The 15,389-nt window shown below is 37.3% G+C and overlaps 2 protein-coding genes across 2 annotated transcripts in view; both read right to left on the bottom strand.

Annotated features, from left to right (window-relative positions):
- The window catches only part of LOC116855283 (coiled-coil domain-containing protein 7-like), a 68,820-nt gene extending 62,491 nt beyond the window's left edge, over positions 1–6,329 (bottom strand). The window contains exon 1 of the mRNA XM_032837886.1: positions 6,319–6,329. Coding sequence (XP_032693777.1) covers positions 6,319–6,329 — 11 coding nt within the window. The remainder of the gene's footprint in view (positions 1–6,318) is intronic.
- Positions 6,330–14,920: 8,591 nt separating this feature from the next.
- The window catches only part of LOC116855275 (coiled-coil domain-containing protein 7-like), a 136,462-nt gene continuing 135,993 nt past the window's right edge, over positions 14,921–15,389 (bottom strand). Inside the window, exon 18 of the mRNA XM_032837881.1 lies at positions 14,921–14,962. Within this exon, the coding sequence (XP_032693772.1) occupies positions 14,921–14,962 (42 nt within the window). The remainder of the gene's footprint in view (positions 14,963–15,389) is intronic.

Here is a 15,389-nt window from a genome sequence, read left to right as displayed (position 1 = left end):
CTAAAGAAATAGAAACCAAAAGAATGGAATAGATCACAAAACAAGGAGCTGGTTCTTTGAAAGAATTAATAAGACTGATAAACTCCTGGCCAGAATTACCAAAAAGAAAAGGGAAGTAACACAAATAAAATCATGAATGAAAGAGGAGAGATCACACTCAACACTGAAGAAATACAAACAATTATAAGAACATATTATAAGAAAATATATGCCAACAAATTAGACAATCTGGAAGAAATGGATGCATTCCTAGAGAGTACAAACTACCAAGACTGAACCAGAAAGAAATAGAAAACCTAAACAGACCTATAACGAGCAAGGAAATTGAAGCAGTCATCAAAATTCTCCCTACAAACAAGAGCCCACAGCCAGATGGCTTCCCAGGGGAATTCTACCAAACATTTAAAGAAGAATACCCATTCTCTCTCTCCAAAAAATAGAAATGGAAGGAAAATTTCGAAACTCGTTTTATGAGGCCAGCATGCTTGATCCCAAAGCCAGACAAAGACCCCACCAAAAAAGAGAATTACAGACCAATAACCCTGATGAACATGGATGCAAAAATTCTCACCAAAATACTAGCCAATAGAATCCAACAGTACATTAAAAGGATTATTCACCACAACCAAGTGGGATTTATTCCTGGGCTGCAAAGTTGTTTCAACATCCGCAAATTAATCAATGTGATACAATACTTTAAGAAAGGGCAAGAACCATATGATCCTCTCAATAAATGCAGAAAAAGCATTTGACAAAGTACAGCATCATTTCCTGATTAAACTCTCCACAGTGTAGGGATAGAGGGAACATAACTCAATATCATAAAAACCATCTATGAAAAACGCACAGCAGATATCATTCTCAAGAGGGGAAAACTGAGATCTTTTACCCTAAGGTGAGGAACATGGCAGGGATGTCTACTATCACCACTGCTGGACTAAAAGTCCTAGCCTCAGCAATCAAGACAACAAAAAGAAATAAAAAGCATCCAAATCGGCAAAAAGGAAGTCAAACTCTCACTCTTCGCAGATGATATATGATATTTTATGTGGAAAACACAGATTTTCCACAACAAAACTGCTAGAATTCATACAGGAATTCAGTAAAGTGACAGGATATAAAATCAATGCACAGAAATCAGTTGTGTTTCTATACATCAACAATGAGACAGAAAAAAGAAATTAAGGAGTTAATCCCATTTACAATTGTACCCAAAACCATAAGATACATAGGAATAAATCTAACCAAGAGGCAGAGGATTTGTACTCAGAAAACTATAAAAAAATTACTCATTAAAAATTGAGGAAGACAGAAGGAAATGGAAAAATGTACCATGACCATGGATTAGAAAAGCAAATATTGTGAAGATGTCTATGCTACCTAGAGCAATCTATACACCTAATGCAATCCCTATCAAAATACCATCAACTTTCTTCAAAGAATGAAACAAATAATCCTATAATTTGTACAAAAACAGAAAAGACCCCAAATTGCTAGAGGAATGTTGAAAAAAGAAAAGCAAAGCTGGTAGAATCACAATTCCAGACTTCAAGCTCTATTAAAAAGCTATAATCATCAAGACTGTATGGTACTGGTACAAAAACAGACACATAGATCAATGGAACAGAATACAGAACCCAGAGATGGACCCTCAACTCCATGGTCAACTAATCTTTGACAAAGCAGGAAAGAATAGCCAATGGAAAAAAGACAGTCTCTTAGACAAATGATGTTGGGAAAATTGGACAGCCACATACAGAAGAATGAAACTGGACCATTTCCTTATACCATACACAAAATAGAATCAAAACGGTTGAAAGACCTAAATGTGAGACAGGAATCCATCAAAATCCTTGAGGAGAATACAGGCAGCATATGTTTGACCTCAGCTTCATCAACTTCTTCCTAGGCACATCACCAAAGGCAAGGGAAGCAAGAAGATAAATCTTCTGAACAACAAAGAAAACAGTCAACAAAATCAAAAGACAACCAACAGAATGGGAGAAGATATTTTCAAATATCAGATAAAGGGCTAGTATCCAAAATCTATAAAGAACTTATCAAACTCAACACCCAAGGAACAAAATATCCAATCAAGAAATGGGTACAAGACATGAACAGATATTTCTGCAAAGAAGACATCCAAATGGCCAACAGACACATGAAAAAGTGCTCCACATCACTTGGCATCAGGGAAATACAACTCAAAACCACAATGAGATACCACCTCACACCAGTCAGAATAGCTAAAATTAACAAATCTGGAAATGAAAGATACAAATGTATCTTCTTTTCACTACATCTGAATCTTTGGGGTAAATACCCAGTAGTGTAATTGCTGGGTTGTAGGGTAACTTTATTTTCAACTTTTTGAGGAACCTCCATACTGTTTTCCAGGTTGGCTATACCAGCTTGCTTTATCACCAACAGTGTAGGAGGGTTCCTCTTTCTCCACATCTTCATCAACATCTGTAATTTCCAATAGTTCATTTTATCCCCTTGTTAAGCAAAATAAGTTAATTTGAGAAAGACAATTATGGCCTCAGGGGCAAGATGGCAGAGAAATAGGAGACCCTGTTTCAACCAGTCCCCTAAAGTGAGCTATTTATCTCCCAGAACACTCTGACCACCCATGAAATCAGCCTGAGATGTCAGATTATACACTTCTGGATCTCTACGGGGACAGAAGACATCAGTGGAGAGGTAAAGCAGAGTGGGAACGCTCAGACTGATATCAGAAGTTAGAAAGAAGGGGGAGGAATCCAACAGAAGTGACCCATTGGAAAGTAACACCCCAATATGAAAGTGCCCTGTGGTTGAGGACAAGCATTAACTTGAGTCTGGTTAAAAGTACTCAAAAAGAGCAAAAAATCTTAAGGGGCAACTGGTGGAATCAGGCAGTCACAGGTATGGTCCTAAGCCCATGGACCCAGGACGGTCACCGCCCATGACCACCTGTGCCAAAGAGAGTCTGTCGGGGGGTCCGTCTGTAGTCCCTGACCCTGTGGCTTTCTGGTGCTTGCACCACCACTCGGGCTCAGTGCACTCCTGCCCATGCCTGAGAGAGTCTGGCGGGAAGACCAGTCAGGATCCTTCAGTCCACAGCCTTCTGTGAACTGTGTGACCACGGGGACTGAGTGCACTCCCCCCCAATACCTGAGAGAACCAGGCATGAACTCTGGCTAAGGTCCCCCAGCCCGGAGCCTTCCACGGCCTGTGCCTCTGCCTGGTGTGAGTGCACCGGGCAGGGGGTGGACCCCAGACAGCTGTCCTGGCAAGGGTAGTCACCCCAGTTCAGGCTTGCCTGGACCAATATCGCTCACAGTTTTAGTGGCACAGGAGTTTTCAGAGACAAGCGGGGGCCTCAGGAGACCACAGGTGCGCAACACCTGTGGAAGGCTGCAGTGTTCAGCAGAGTTTTGCAGAGGGGGAGTCTATGCATTCTGGACCACCCAGAGGGGAGCAGACTGAAGCTTCTATCTGAGGTGGAGGTCTGGGTGCAGACAGATTCTTTGCTCTGACCCTCCAAAAAAGCCATAAAAAGTTGCCAAAGAACAAAACCTCCAGAGAGCAAAAGCTGGAAAAAATGGTTTCCACAGAGCCCAGCCCCTTGAAAGGGGGCAGGGCAACTCAGCCCAAGCAGGACTGACTAAAAAACAATGTGGCAGGCCCCTCCCCCAGAAGACAAGCAAAAGAACAAGAGGACAATAACCACAGAGTCCCCGTAAGTAAAACTGTAAAACCCCAACATCAGGGGAAAACAATATATTAAGCTCCCAGTATTGCCCCAAAACCTGTACATTTCATAGACAAAACTTTTTTTTTAATTCATTCTCACAATTCTTGTTCTTTTAATTTTTTTAACCTTACTTAACATTACAACTAAAGGTTTAATACAACATATTCCATAATAACATTTTTAAGTTGAATTCTTTTCATACATATACCTGTTTCTTTTTTTTTATATATACATATAGATATAAGTTTCAAGGTAATCCTTTTCCCCTATTCAATACTACCCCTATATATGAACCACTTTTAATTTCCCTGTATCTCTGGAAAGTTGAGTCCTTTAACAAAAATAACAAGATTCACCCAGCAAGAACCAAAATAACCTTCCTCACCCACATCTGTTAGTGTTTCTGTGTATTTGTTTTTGTACTACATAATCTTATACTTTGTACTTTGTACTCTATAAATCTTATTCTCTTATTCTTAGGGTTCATTTTGGCTGGGTTTTCTCCTTTTTTTCTCTTTTTTCTTTTTGGTGGTGACTTCTAATTGCTCTGAAACTTTCCAGGGTGCACCTTGCCTAGATCATGGTTGATATATTCAGCTATACATCCCCTCAACCACCTCTCACCAAAATAGCGAGGAGGAGGAAAACCCAACAGAGGAAAAATTCAGAGACTGTGCCCTCTGCCACAGCACTATTGGATATGGACATAAACAGCATGTTAGAAAGGGAATTCAGGGTAAAAAATTATCCAGGCAATGGCTAGGTTGGAGAAAACCATTAGTGGCAACATAGAAAAACTCTAAGGTCGGAAGTGAGGGCTGATCTGACAGTACTAAAAAATACTATCAGTGAGATCCTATCTAATCTAAATACTCTAACAGCAAGGGTAACCAAGACAGAAGATCAAATTAGTGATCTAGAAGACAAACTGATAGAAGGATCAAGAGGAGGTCTGGTGGGATTTATCCCTGGGATGCAAGGGTAGTTCAACATTGGCAAATCAATCAATGTCACTTTTGGGTTCTTTCTTCTTTAATAGAACCCCCCCCTTAATATTTCTTGTAGTGCTGGCTTGGTGGTCAACATACTCTTTTAAACCTTGCCAGTCTTGGAAGCTCTTTCTCTCTCCAGGTAGAAAGAACCAAGATGCCCTTCAACAGATGAATGGATAAAGAAGATATGGTTCATATATGCAATGGAATATTATGCCTCCATCAGAAAGGATGAATACCCAACTTTTGTATCAACATGGATGGGACTGGAGGAGATTATGCTAAATGAAATAAGTCAAGCAGAGACAGTCAATTATCATATGGTTTCACTTACTTGTGGAATATAAGTAATAACATGGAGGACATTAGGCAAAGGAATGGAAAAGTGAATTGGGGGAAATCAGAGGAGGAGAGGAACCATGAGAGACTGTGGACTCTGAGAAACAGGGTTTTGGAAGGGAGGGGGCTAGGGGACAGGTGAACCCGGTTGTGAGTATTAAGGAGGGCAGATATTGCATTGAGCACTAGGTGTGGTGCACAAAGAATGAATCTTGGAACACTGAAAAAGTAAAATAAAATTTTAAAAATAAATAATAAATATATTCATGAAATCATAAAAATAAAGACAATTATCATATGATCTAACTGATACGCAGAATTTGAAAAACAAGGCAGAGGATCATAGGCAACGGGAGGGAAAAATGAAACAAGAAGAAACCAGAAAGGGAGACAAAGCATAAGAGACTCTCGCTTTTGGGAAACAAACTGAGGGTTGCTGGAGTGTATGGGGATGAGAGGGATGGAGTGGCTGGGTGATGGGCACTGGGGAAGAGTATGTGCTATGGTAATCAGTGTAAATTGTGTAAGACTGATGAATCAAATTCCTGTACCCCTAAAACAAATAATATATTTTATGTTAATAATAATTTAAAAAAAAATAAATCTGGAGCAGATTTGCTACCAAAGAAAAATCTGGAGCAATAAGCTTATAAGTAAGCAGTTACAGCACCTTACTTACTAAAGGAAAGTTAAAGAGTCTAGGTCAGAAAAACCTAGAGAAATTGTGACTGAAAGTTAACAGGTCATTATTAAAGCCTAAAAAGGACTTAAGAAAATCGGATGGATAAGAGATTTTATGGCTGGACTCTCTTGCAACAGAAGGGAGGAAAACTATCAGGCTGATACAAAATTTGAAATGATCTTAACAGTTACACAAGTAGAACAAACTGAGATGGAGCCGTGTCCTTTCTGTCTCTCCAGAGAGCGAGACATCAAGCATTCTAAACTTACTACTCAATCTTACATTGTATGTAAAAAGGAATTAACATAGCAGGACTGAGATTTTTATCCTTAAATAGGCCTATTACAAAGTTGGCCCATGGCTGGCATCTAGGAAGTTGCTAGGGTTCCTACTATCCCTAGCAGGATAGTAGGATAGCTCATTTTGCCCAAACTGCACAATGTGGTTCACGCTGAACACCTGCTTTCCTCATGGGAATGTGGATTTTTGGTACATGGTAGGAACCAGGTATCTGTATGACCTGCCACCAGTAAAAAACCTGGGTACTAAGTTTGTAATGAGTTTACCTGGTAGACATCGTTTCATGTGCTGTCAGAAAGAGAGGACTCTTGGATGCTTATACCTAGGGTCTTCTAAACTTTGCTCCATATACCTTTTCCCTTTGCTGATTTTGCTTCATATCCTTTTGCTATAATATCATGATAGTGACTATGTGCTGAGCCCTTTAAGTAATCCTAGTAAATCACTGTACCTAGGGATGGCCTTGGGAACCCCCAACACAGTTGCCATCAGAAGTGGGATTCACTAAAATGGCCCCTGGACTCACTAAAATATGATGAAAGTACTGTTTGGGGAAAGGAGCTATGAAAGGTTGGGATGGAATACAATGAACTTTGGATGGCTGTGGAGTCACCTATGTTATGAAATAGCAGCTGAGAGGTAAAAGTTACCTATGGAATTTGAAAAGGATACATTCAGCCCCAAGAAAATTGGTCTGCTGGATACCCTGGCTGCTTTTCTGGTGAAATGAGGGGAAAAGATGCAGCCTAGGTGATATTTCAGATTGTTGTTCTCCCTCCAAGTGGAAGGATAAAGCACCTAAAAATACCCAAATGTGGGCTTTGGATGTACCAAAGGCTATAAAAACTAGTTTGTAGTTACTCTTTCCTCCAGGTAGAAGAGAAAAGTTTAAATCAGTTCCTAGTGCCAGAATAAAGCTTTAAATAAATCAAAGGGGGAAAAAGGTGGAGGTAAGGTTTAAAGGGGGATAATGTTGGATGGGGAAAACTCTAGTCTTTTCTTCACCTAGATCTGCTACTGCTATAGCATCACACTCTTCTTGAATTCCAGCTAGGATCTCCCTGCAGCTCTACTGTTAACCTTATAAATGGTATTTGTATTGCTAGCATGAATTTGCAATGAGTAAAAAAGAAGAATTTTTAAAATGGCTTTGTATTTTGTAACTACTTCTTCTGGATATATGACAAAAATTGATGTGAAATGCTTTAATTTAAGTTTTAATTTCATAAATGCTAGAGGGATCATCCTAATCAGGGGAAGCTGCAAAGAATAAGTGTTAATGGGATTTTGCTGCCAAGGGTGACTTGGAATTTAAATTCCTTGGATATTCCAAATGAAACAATGGGGCACTGGGTGGCTCAGTTAAGAATCTGTCTTAGGCTAAGGTCCTAATCCTGGTGTCCTGGGATCCAGGCCATCATCAGGCTCCCCATTCAGGGGGGAGTCTTCTCCCAATCTCCCTGCTTGTCCTCTCTCTCTCTCTCTCTCAAATAAAAAAAACCAAAAAAAAAAAAAAAAAAAAAAAAAAAAAAGCCGGCACAACATGAACTGTTAGCAATTTGCAGACATTCTAGTATATTGAAGACAGTGGTCAACACTGAAGAAGTACACTTATTTTCTAGGCACATCTCATTAAAGATTTGTATGGAATCAGAAGAGACCCCGAATCGCTAAGGAAATGTTGAAAAACAAAAATAAAACTGGGGGCATCACGTTACCTGATTTCAAGCTTTACTACAAAGCTGTGATCACCAAGACAGCATGGTACTGGCATAAAAACAGACACATAGACCAGTGGAACAGAGCCCAGATATGGACCCTCAACTCTATGGTCAAATAATCTTCGACAAAACAGGAAAAAATATACAGTGGAAAAAAGACAGTCTCTTCAATAAATGGTGCTGGGAAAACTGGACAGCTATATGCAGAAGAAAGAAACTCGACCATTCTCTTACACTGTACACAAAGATAAACTCAAAATGGATAAAAGATCTCAACGTGAGACAGGAATCCATCAGAATCCTAGAGAAGAACATAGGCAGTAACCTCTTCGATATCAGCCACAGCAACTTCTTTCAAGATATGTCTCCAAAGGCAAAGGAAACAAAAGCCAAAATAAACTTTTGGGACTTCATCAAGATCAAAAGCTTCTGCACAGCAAAGGAAACAGTCAACAAAACAAAGAGGCAACCCACGGAATGGGAGAAGATATTTGCAAATGACAGTACAGACAAAAGGTTGATATCCAGGATCTATAAAGAACTCCTCAAACTCAACACACACAAAACAGACAATCATATCAAAAAATGGGCAGAAGATAGGAACAGACACTTCTCCAATGAAGACATACAAATGGCTACCAGACACATGAAAAAATGTTCATCATCACTAGCCATCAGGGAGATTCAAATTAAAACCACATTGAGATACCACCTTACACCACTTGGAATGGCCAAAATTAGCAAGACAGGAAACAACATGTGATGGAGGGGTTGTGGAGAAAGGGGAACCCTCTTCCACTGTTGGTGGGAATGCAAGTTGGTGCAGCCTCTTTGGAGAACAGTGTGGAGATTCCTCAAGAAATTAAAAATAGAGCTTCCCTATGACCCTGCCATTGCACTACTGGGTATTTACCCCAAAGATACAGATGTAGTGAAAAGAAGGGCCGTCTGTACCTCAATATTTATAGCAGCAATGGCCACGGTTGCCAAACTGTGGAAAGAACCAAGATGCCCTTCAACAGACGAATGGATAAGGAAGATGTGGTGTACATACACTATGGAGTATTATGCCTCCATCAGAAAGGATGAATACCCAACTTTTGTAGCAACATGGACGGGACTGGAAAAGGTTATGCTGAGTAAAGATAATTTTAAATGACAACACAATCCAGGGCCCTGTTGTTCAAATAAATTTTGGGAAGGGGATCATTATTTGGACAATATCAAAAATAAATATTCTATATACTTTACAAGAAAATTTATTAGCTCTGCAGGCCCCAACCACAAAGGACTTTCTTCCTTAAGTACTGAAGACATCACATCTATACCTAAGTGACTCTTCAAAGCATCTGCATCAACATAACTAATTTTAAAAGGAAGCTCTTACATTAAGAAGCTATGGAAAAATTGCAGGCATCACAAAAACAAGTTTTAACTTTATTATCTGCCATATTCTTTAGACTCACCAGATTATAGGTACATGACATGTAAACTAACTTTTGCTGAATGATGATTTTGACAATACTTCAAATTATTTGTCAGTTCCTGGGATTTTGAAGTTCATTCCTTTTTCCCACTGCTAATTATCACAGGCTCTTGGCCTATTACTATTGGGCCTTACAGGGGCAGATTTTCTCACTTTTCAAACAAACATTCCTGTCCCCATAATGGATCTTCTCTAAACCAGTTTCATAAGGTGGTACAAGCCCAGAAAATTCTCTTGAAAAAGGAACTGACTTAACACATCCAATCAAGGGCCAATCCTGGTCCGTAGCACCTTGGTCAAATTAATAAAATATGTCTGTGCACTGGACAACAAACCATTGACTTAGTAAGACCTTTGCCTACAAGATATGCCACCTGACAAGAAAGTATGATTCACTGATCCAACAGTTTCTCTCAAAAGTCATAAAATCTATTGAGATACTACATTTGTCCACCAGAATAATGGTAAGTTATTAAGATCCCAAAGATTTGGACATTCTTCAAAATTAGGTGAATTTCAGGCACTTTTCATAGCCACAGAGCACACTCTTGAATTATACTTTTATAAACACTCATGAGCCATTGCTAATGGCCCAGTTACATGGTCAGGCTATTAGGCTACCCAGGAGAAAACTATTAAATACACATACTTTTCTGAGACACCTCCTACCCAAGGAAATAGGTAGAGCAACTTAGTAACAAACTCAATCCTTTTTTTTTTTTTTTCATGTGTACATGCCCACAAGAAGGAACTAAAAACCAAACCTAAAAGGAAAATATCTGATATAAAAAGGTCAATCAAGAATGTATGATCTTCATGTCTATTATGGTCTTGGGTCCATCTCCAATCTATCCCACCATGAAGCAACTAGATGTTTAATAGGGAATTTATACAAAAGACAAAGAAGCCACTGTTGCCCAATGAGCCTATTCTACTTGCCATCTAAGCCAGTCTTTAAAAACAACCTCCACAGTGCTTGTCAATCCAGCTTCCCCTTGTTCATAAGTTATAGGCTGCCATACCCTGCAAGAACCTCTCTGCATTGGTTGAACTCCAGTGTACTTTGGAACTAAAGAGTGAAATAAAAGATTATTTCAATAAATATTATATTCCCATTCTTTTTTTTTTAACTCCCTACTTTGATCTCCATATATGAATGACAAAGCAGACTGCTCATTTAAAAGATGGACATTGTCTTTGCATCAGATTCTTTGGCAAACATCCTCCTCTAACCCTGCAGGTGACTTCTAAGAGAAAAATAGTAACTTTGGGGTCCCTGCTGAATTTATCACTCCAAAAACATGACAAGCTGGCTCATCTCCAAGAAGGAATAACAGATCTCAGTTTATCAGGTGTGAACATGTCTGACCTTGGGAAATGTTTGGGGGAATATCAAGGGAGATAATGAATAAATTTCTCTCTTACTGAAGACACTGTACATGTATGGTACAGATATTCCAAAACAGCCTTCTTTGGCAGTGCAGAAAGTAAAACTTATAAGGTGTGAATTTATTTATTTATGCTGGTTTCGCACCTACACCTACCCCAGGGAGGAGGGGACCCAACTAGCAGCTTTCTCCCAGGTAATACTTTAGAAATTGTTATGGTCAATACGAGGTGTCAGCCAGAGCTAATGGAATGACCCATTAGTGAGACCCCCAGACAAAGAAGTAGACAGAGGAAAGACAAATCTCTGTTGCGGCATGGCCCTGGTGGTTCTCTCCATTCTCCCTTCTGGTGTTTCGGCAGAGCTGGCTCACCAAGACTGTTGAATGGAAAAATAGCTCTCACTGACACCGGCTACATTAACATACAAAATGCCTACTCCTCCAGTAGCTTCCTTTTTCTAACAAGGCCATTGCCCAAGCAGGAATCTCTTACTGTTACGTGGTTAACTAGGTGCTCTCTAGTCCCTCCTAATTCCTCTATAATTTTGTAGGGTTATGTGACGAGCAAGCCCCCCTCAGGTGCACTTTCCAAGATGAATTCGATGTACTTCCTTGCAGAATAACAGCAGCTCGGGAGTTATTACACCCTTCACTGTTTCTTAGTTTGTAAGGTTTCCTCTATAAAATCTAATGTCTATAACTTGGGCCACAAGTAATATGTTTCTTGCACAACCATTAATTGAGGAAATTATAAAGTCTCCTTTAGGGTTTTTAGAAAGGTAAATCTCCATGTGTAGTTTATTTTGTAAAAACTGTAAAGAGGCAAAAAATTGTTAAGTTTTTTTTATTTCATAACTAAATAACCCCTTTTCTTGATACAAAATATCTTTCTTGACCACCAATCTAAATTAGCCTTCCCCATGACTCCCTATCAGAAAGGTAGTCATATTCTCTTCATTTATTACTCTCTAAAATTATCTTGTTCATGTATTCTCACTTGTTTTTCTGCCTGTTTTCCCCACTATAATGTAAACATCACAAGAGAAGAAAGCTTATTTGTGTTATTTATCAGTAAATCCCAATGTTCAAAAGAGTACCTGGCATATGAAGCTGAGAATATTTGTTGAATGATTGAGTTTAGGGAATAAATGAATGAATAAATTTAATAGCTGATCATCTAATCTATGCAAGAAATGGATACATATTAATACACTTCCTCTTTTGTATATGTTTTTGTGCTTAGTGTTGTGGGGGGAGAATTGTAGAAAAAAAAGATTTATAAAGAAGTAGGTTGGATGCATAACTCTTAAAATACCAAGAAACAGTTTACATTTTCATATCTAAAAAGTGTAAATTTCAATGCTATAAAACATTAAGAAAAGCTAATACCACGTTTGATGTGAAACACTAAATTATTAACATCTATTGTGTCTGATTAAATATTTGCCACTAACTCATTCCCTAACCAAAACAAATCACTAAATGTTGTAAAGCGCAAAAAAAAAATGTACTTTATTGTAATCAATACCACGTGTCTGTTCAGGTGGGATCTCCTTACTTCGCTCCCATCCACTCTCTGAAGGTTTGGGAGACTTTTCCAAAGTATTTCAGAAATTCTATTAGGATCTAAGAAGTAACCCAAAATGAAGTTTGATGAATAATATTGTGCCATGTGCTTAATAGTTTGATTTTTTATTATATTTAGCAATATTCAACCTACAGCTATTAAGGGAAATTCTATAAAATCTATCAAGCTAAAACAATCTGATTCATGTCATATCTCCCTTTTATCCTCAGTTTAAACTAAAAAAAAAAAAAAAAATTACTGGTCTTTTCCTGGCACACTGTATAGATTCTAAACACCGTTGTTTTCGTTTCAACTGTTCAGTCCACCTGTAACACCTGTTCCTCATATTTCCCTGTTAAAATCCAAACCACCTATCTTTCTTAAATTAAATGCTGTTACACTTAGTCCAGCCAGGAACAACTTTTCCTTCTTTTTGATGCAACTTCTTGGTAACCTTTTACAGAATGCATCTTCTGCATTTATACTGCACTTATTTTTGCACATGTTTTGTCTGCCTTACTAGAATATTTAATGTATTGAGGGCAAGGATAATACAGCTGTCATCTTTATACTCATAATATCTGGCACAGTGCCTTGCCCAGCACAGACATTCAGTTCATATTTTCCTATTTGAACTAAACTGAATTGAAATAATCTTCCAACTGAAGTCAGGGAATATTATATGAATTAACACTAACGGGGTGAAAAGCCATTTAAGAAGAATTTTTTTTATATTCATTCTATTATCTTTTTCTGTTCTCAGTGTCCTATATTCCCTATCATCCTTAGTCCATTATTCCCCATCCAATCCTTCTTCCATTCTTCCACTTCCCAATATTACTCATTAACTGTGACTTATCAGCCTAGTAGAATGGGGGCTGGCAGGAGTAGTAACTCATGGTAACACTATCATAACCCATCTATGAGATTTTTCCAAAAACTCATAGAAAGTAACGAGACTACCTTACTCTATCTTCATAGAGGCTAGAAATTCTCTTTAAAATACTTTTGTTTAAGCCAATACTTCTACTTCCTGAGATTCAACAAATATAGTGTATCAACTTATCAACTTTAGCAGCAGCAACTAAATGTCCAATATTAAAACACCTTCTATGAAAAGTTATTATTTCATGTTAACAGTGACAAATTATTAGCTTTCCAGCATTTTCAAAGCCTATTACACTTCATGATGTTTCCACAGAAAAACTATAGTAGTATCCCATGATCTACCATAATCCTAACATGAATATAAGAGTATCATGCTTTGTTTCTATTTCTATAGTTTATAACCTGGTTAATTTCCAATTGAAATTGAAGTATTTACTAATACTTTTTATTACTTTTATTACTTGACTACTTATTACTTAAAACTTTTCTCAAATATTCATAATACTGACCAGATATAATTATAATGTGAAGTGATAAATGACAAGAACTCTACCCATAATAAGTTTGCAAAGCAACAAATGTCTGTCTTCTCTTGAGATATTAAAAACATACTTTTAAAAATACAATCACTACAGATATTAAAATGGGCCTTTTCAAAACTTCTAGCCCTTAATCACAACATTTATTACTTAATTCTTACTAATTCATCTGGGTCTGTAATCCCGAAATATTAAAAATAGTAATGAAGCAGAAAAATGCACATTTCTAGATAATTCTTTCCTCTTCTCTGCGTGGCAATCAAAGCTAAAAATTTTATATATTAAGCTATGTATAACTAAAGAATAAGTGCCTCATGTATACTGAATTCGAATTCTCAATAATTCAAGTGAATGACTGAAAGGAAACACTGCCGTAGTTTATTCTCATTGAAGATCAACCTAACTTATTGACAGAACTTACTGTTCCACTAATCTATCTGGTTCAGGCTGTTTCTTGACTAGTTTGTGAAAATGTCTGTGAATCATAACAGCTTAATCAAACAGACTCACTTACTTATGAACCTGTAAGATTTAATTGGATAAATCAACAAACTTAATTATTTTATGTGCATGCATATGCATATATATAAAGTGATTAAGCAAAAATGAAATGCAAAAAAAAATTTAAGTTAGTTGTTTTATGTATTGAGGTCATGACTTCATGACGTAAGATATCCCACTCATAAGTACTTTCCTGAAGATAAATAAAAATTGTTTTCATACAAAAATCATTTTAAAAAAGGGTCGTCATATTTGGGGGTGCCTGAGTGGCTCAGTCAGTTAAGCATCTGCCTTGGGCTCAGGTCATGATCTCAGGGTCCTTCAATCAAATCCTCCAACCCCCAATCTGGCTCCCTGCTCAGCAGGGAGTCTGCTTCTCCCTCTTCCTTTGTTCCTCCCCCCCACTTGTGTTCTCTCTCAAATAAATAAATAAAATCTTTAACAAGAAATGGATCATGTTCAGTTGCTCAGTATCTGAAAATTTAATTGTTGCTCAGGATGGGGGGATGTTGGAGTTTGGAAAGTGGCTTTGTACCATACCTAGTCCTTAGTTAAATTTTTCACTTAAAATTTTCTATTTTCACAGCATCCAAGTCTGTCGATCTTTGACAACATCTACAGTTTTAAACATTTTCTATTTAAAATTAGTTTTGAAGAGTACAATATTTAAGCAAAAATACAAATCAAGGAATCTTATGATACTGAATGTAGAATGGCTATTTTGCCATTTAGGTATATAAACTGATAAAAGATTAGAAAAAGAATATTTTTTAATGTTTTACCTTTTGTCAAGTGGGCTTCCATTTGGGACATTTGAGATCTGTGATAAAAAATACTAAATTTAAATACACTAAGCATGTACAACAAATGTTTTTACTAAATTATCTAGAAAAATATTCAAAATAGGCTTTTAAATATGATAATTTTATAAGATGAAGGTATCAAAAAAGCTAAGAAATGATCATACATTTCACTGGAGGAAACACTGTAGAATATGAACTACTACCAAAATTCTATTTCTTAATGAGTGCAAAGAGGGCTTTATATTGATAGTAAATAAACCTTATTTTAAACATATGTACTACATAATTATTTAATATTTTCAGTATTCTTTTTGAAGTATTTATAATTCAAATGCCAAGAGTATATACTGAAATAGTGGTACTAACACACAGTATACTTACATGACAGTATTTTTTTTAATTTAAAAAAATTATAAAATTATATTGAGAATGCATGCTCAAAAT

Source organism: Lontra canadensis, unplaced genomic scaffold, assembly GCF_010015895.1.
Source record: "Lontra canadensis isolate GAN:19392208 unplaced genomic scaffold, GSC_riverotter_1.0 scaffold100, whole genome shotgun sequence".
NCBI lineage: Eukaryota > Metazoa > Chordata > Mammalia > Carnivora > Mustelidae > Lontra > Lontra canadensis.
Note: the sequence above shows the minus strand (reverse complement) of the source record. Positions and strands in the feature narration are given on the sequence as shown.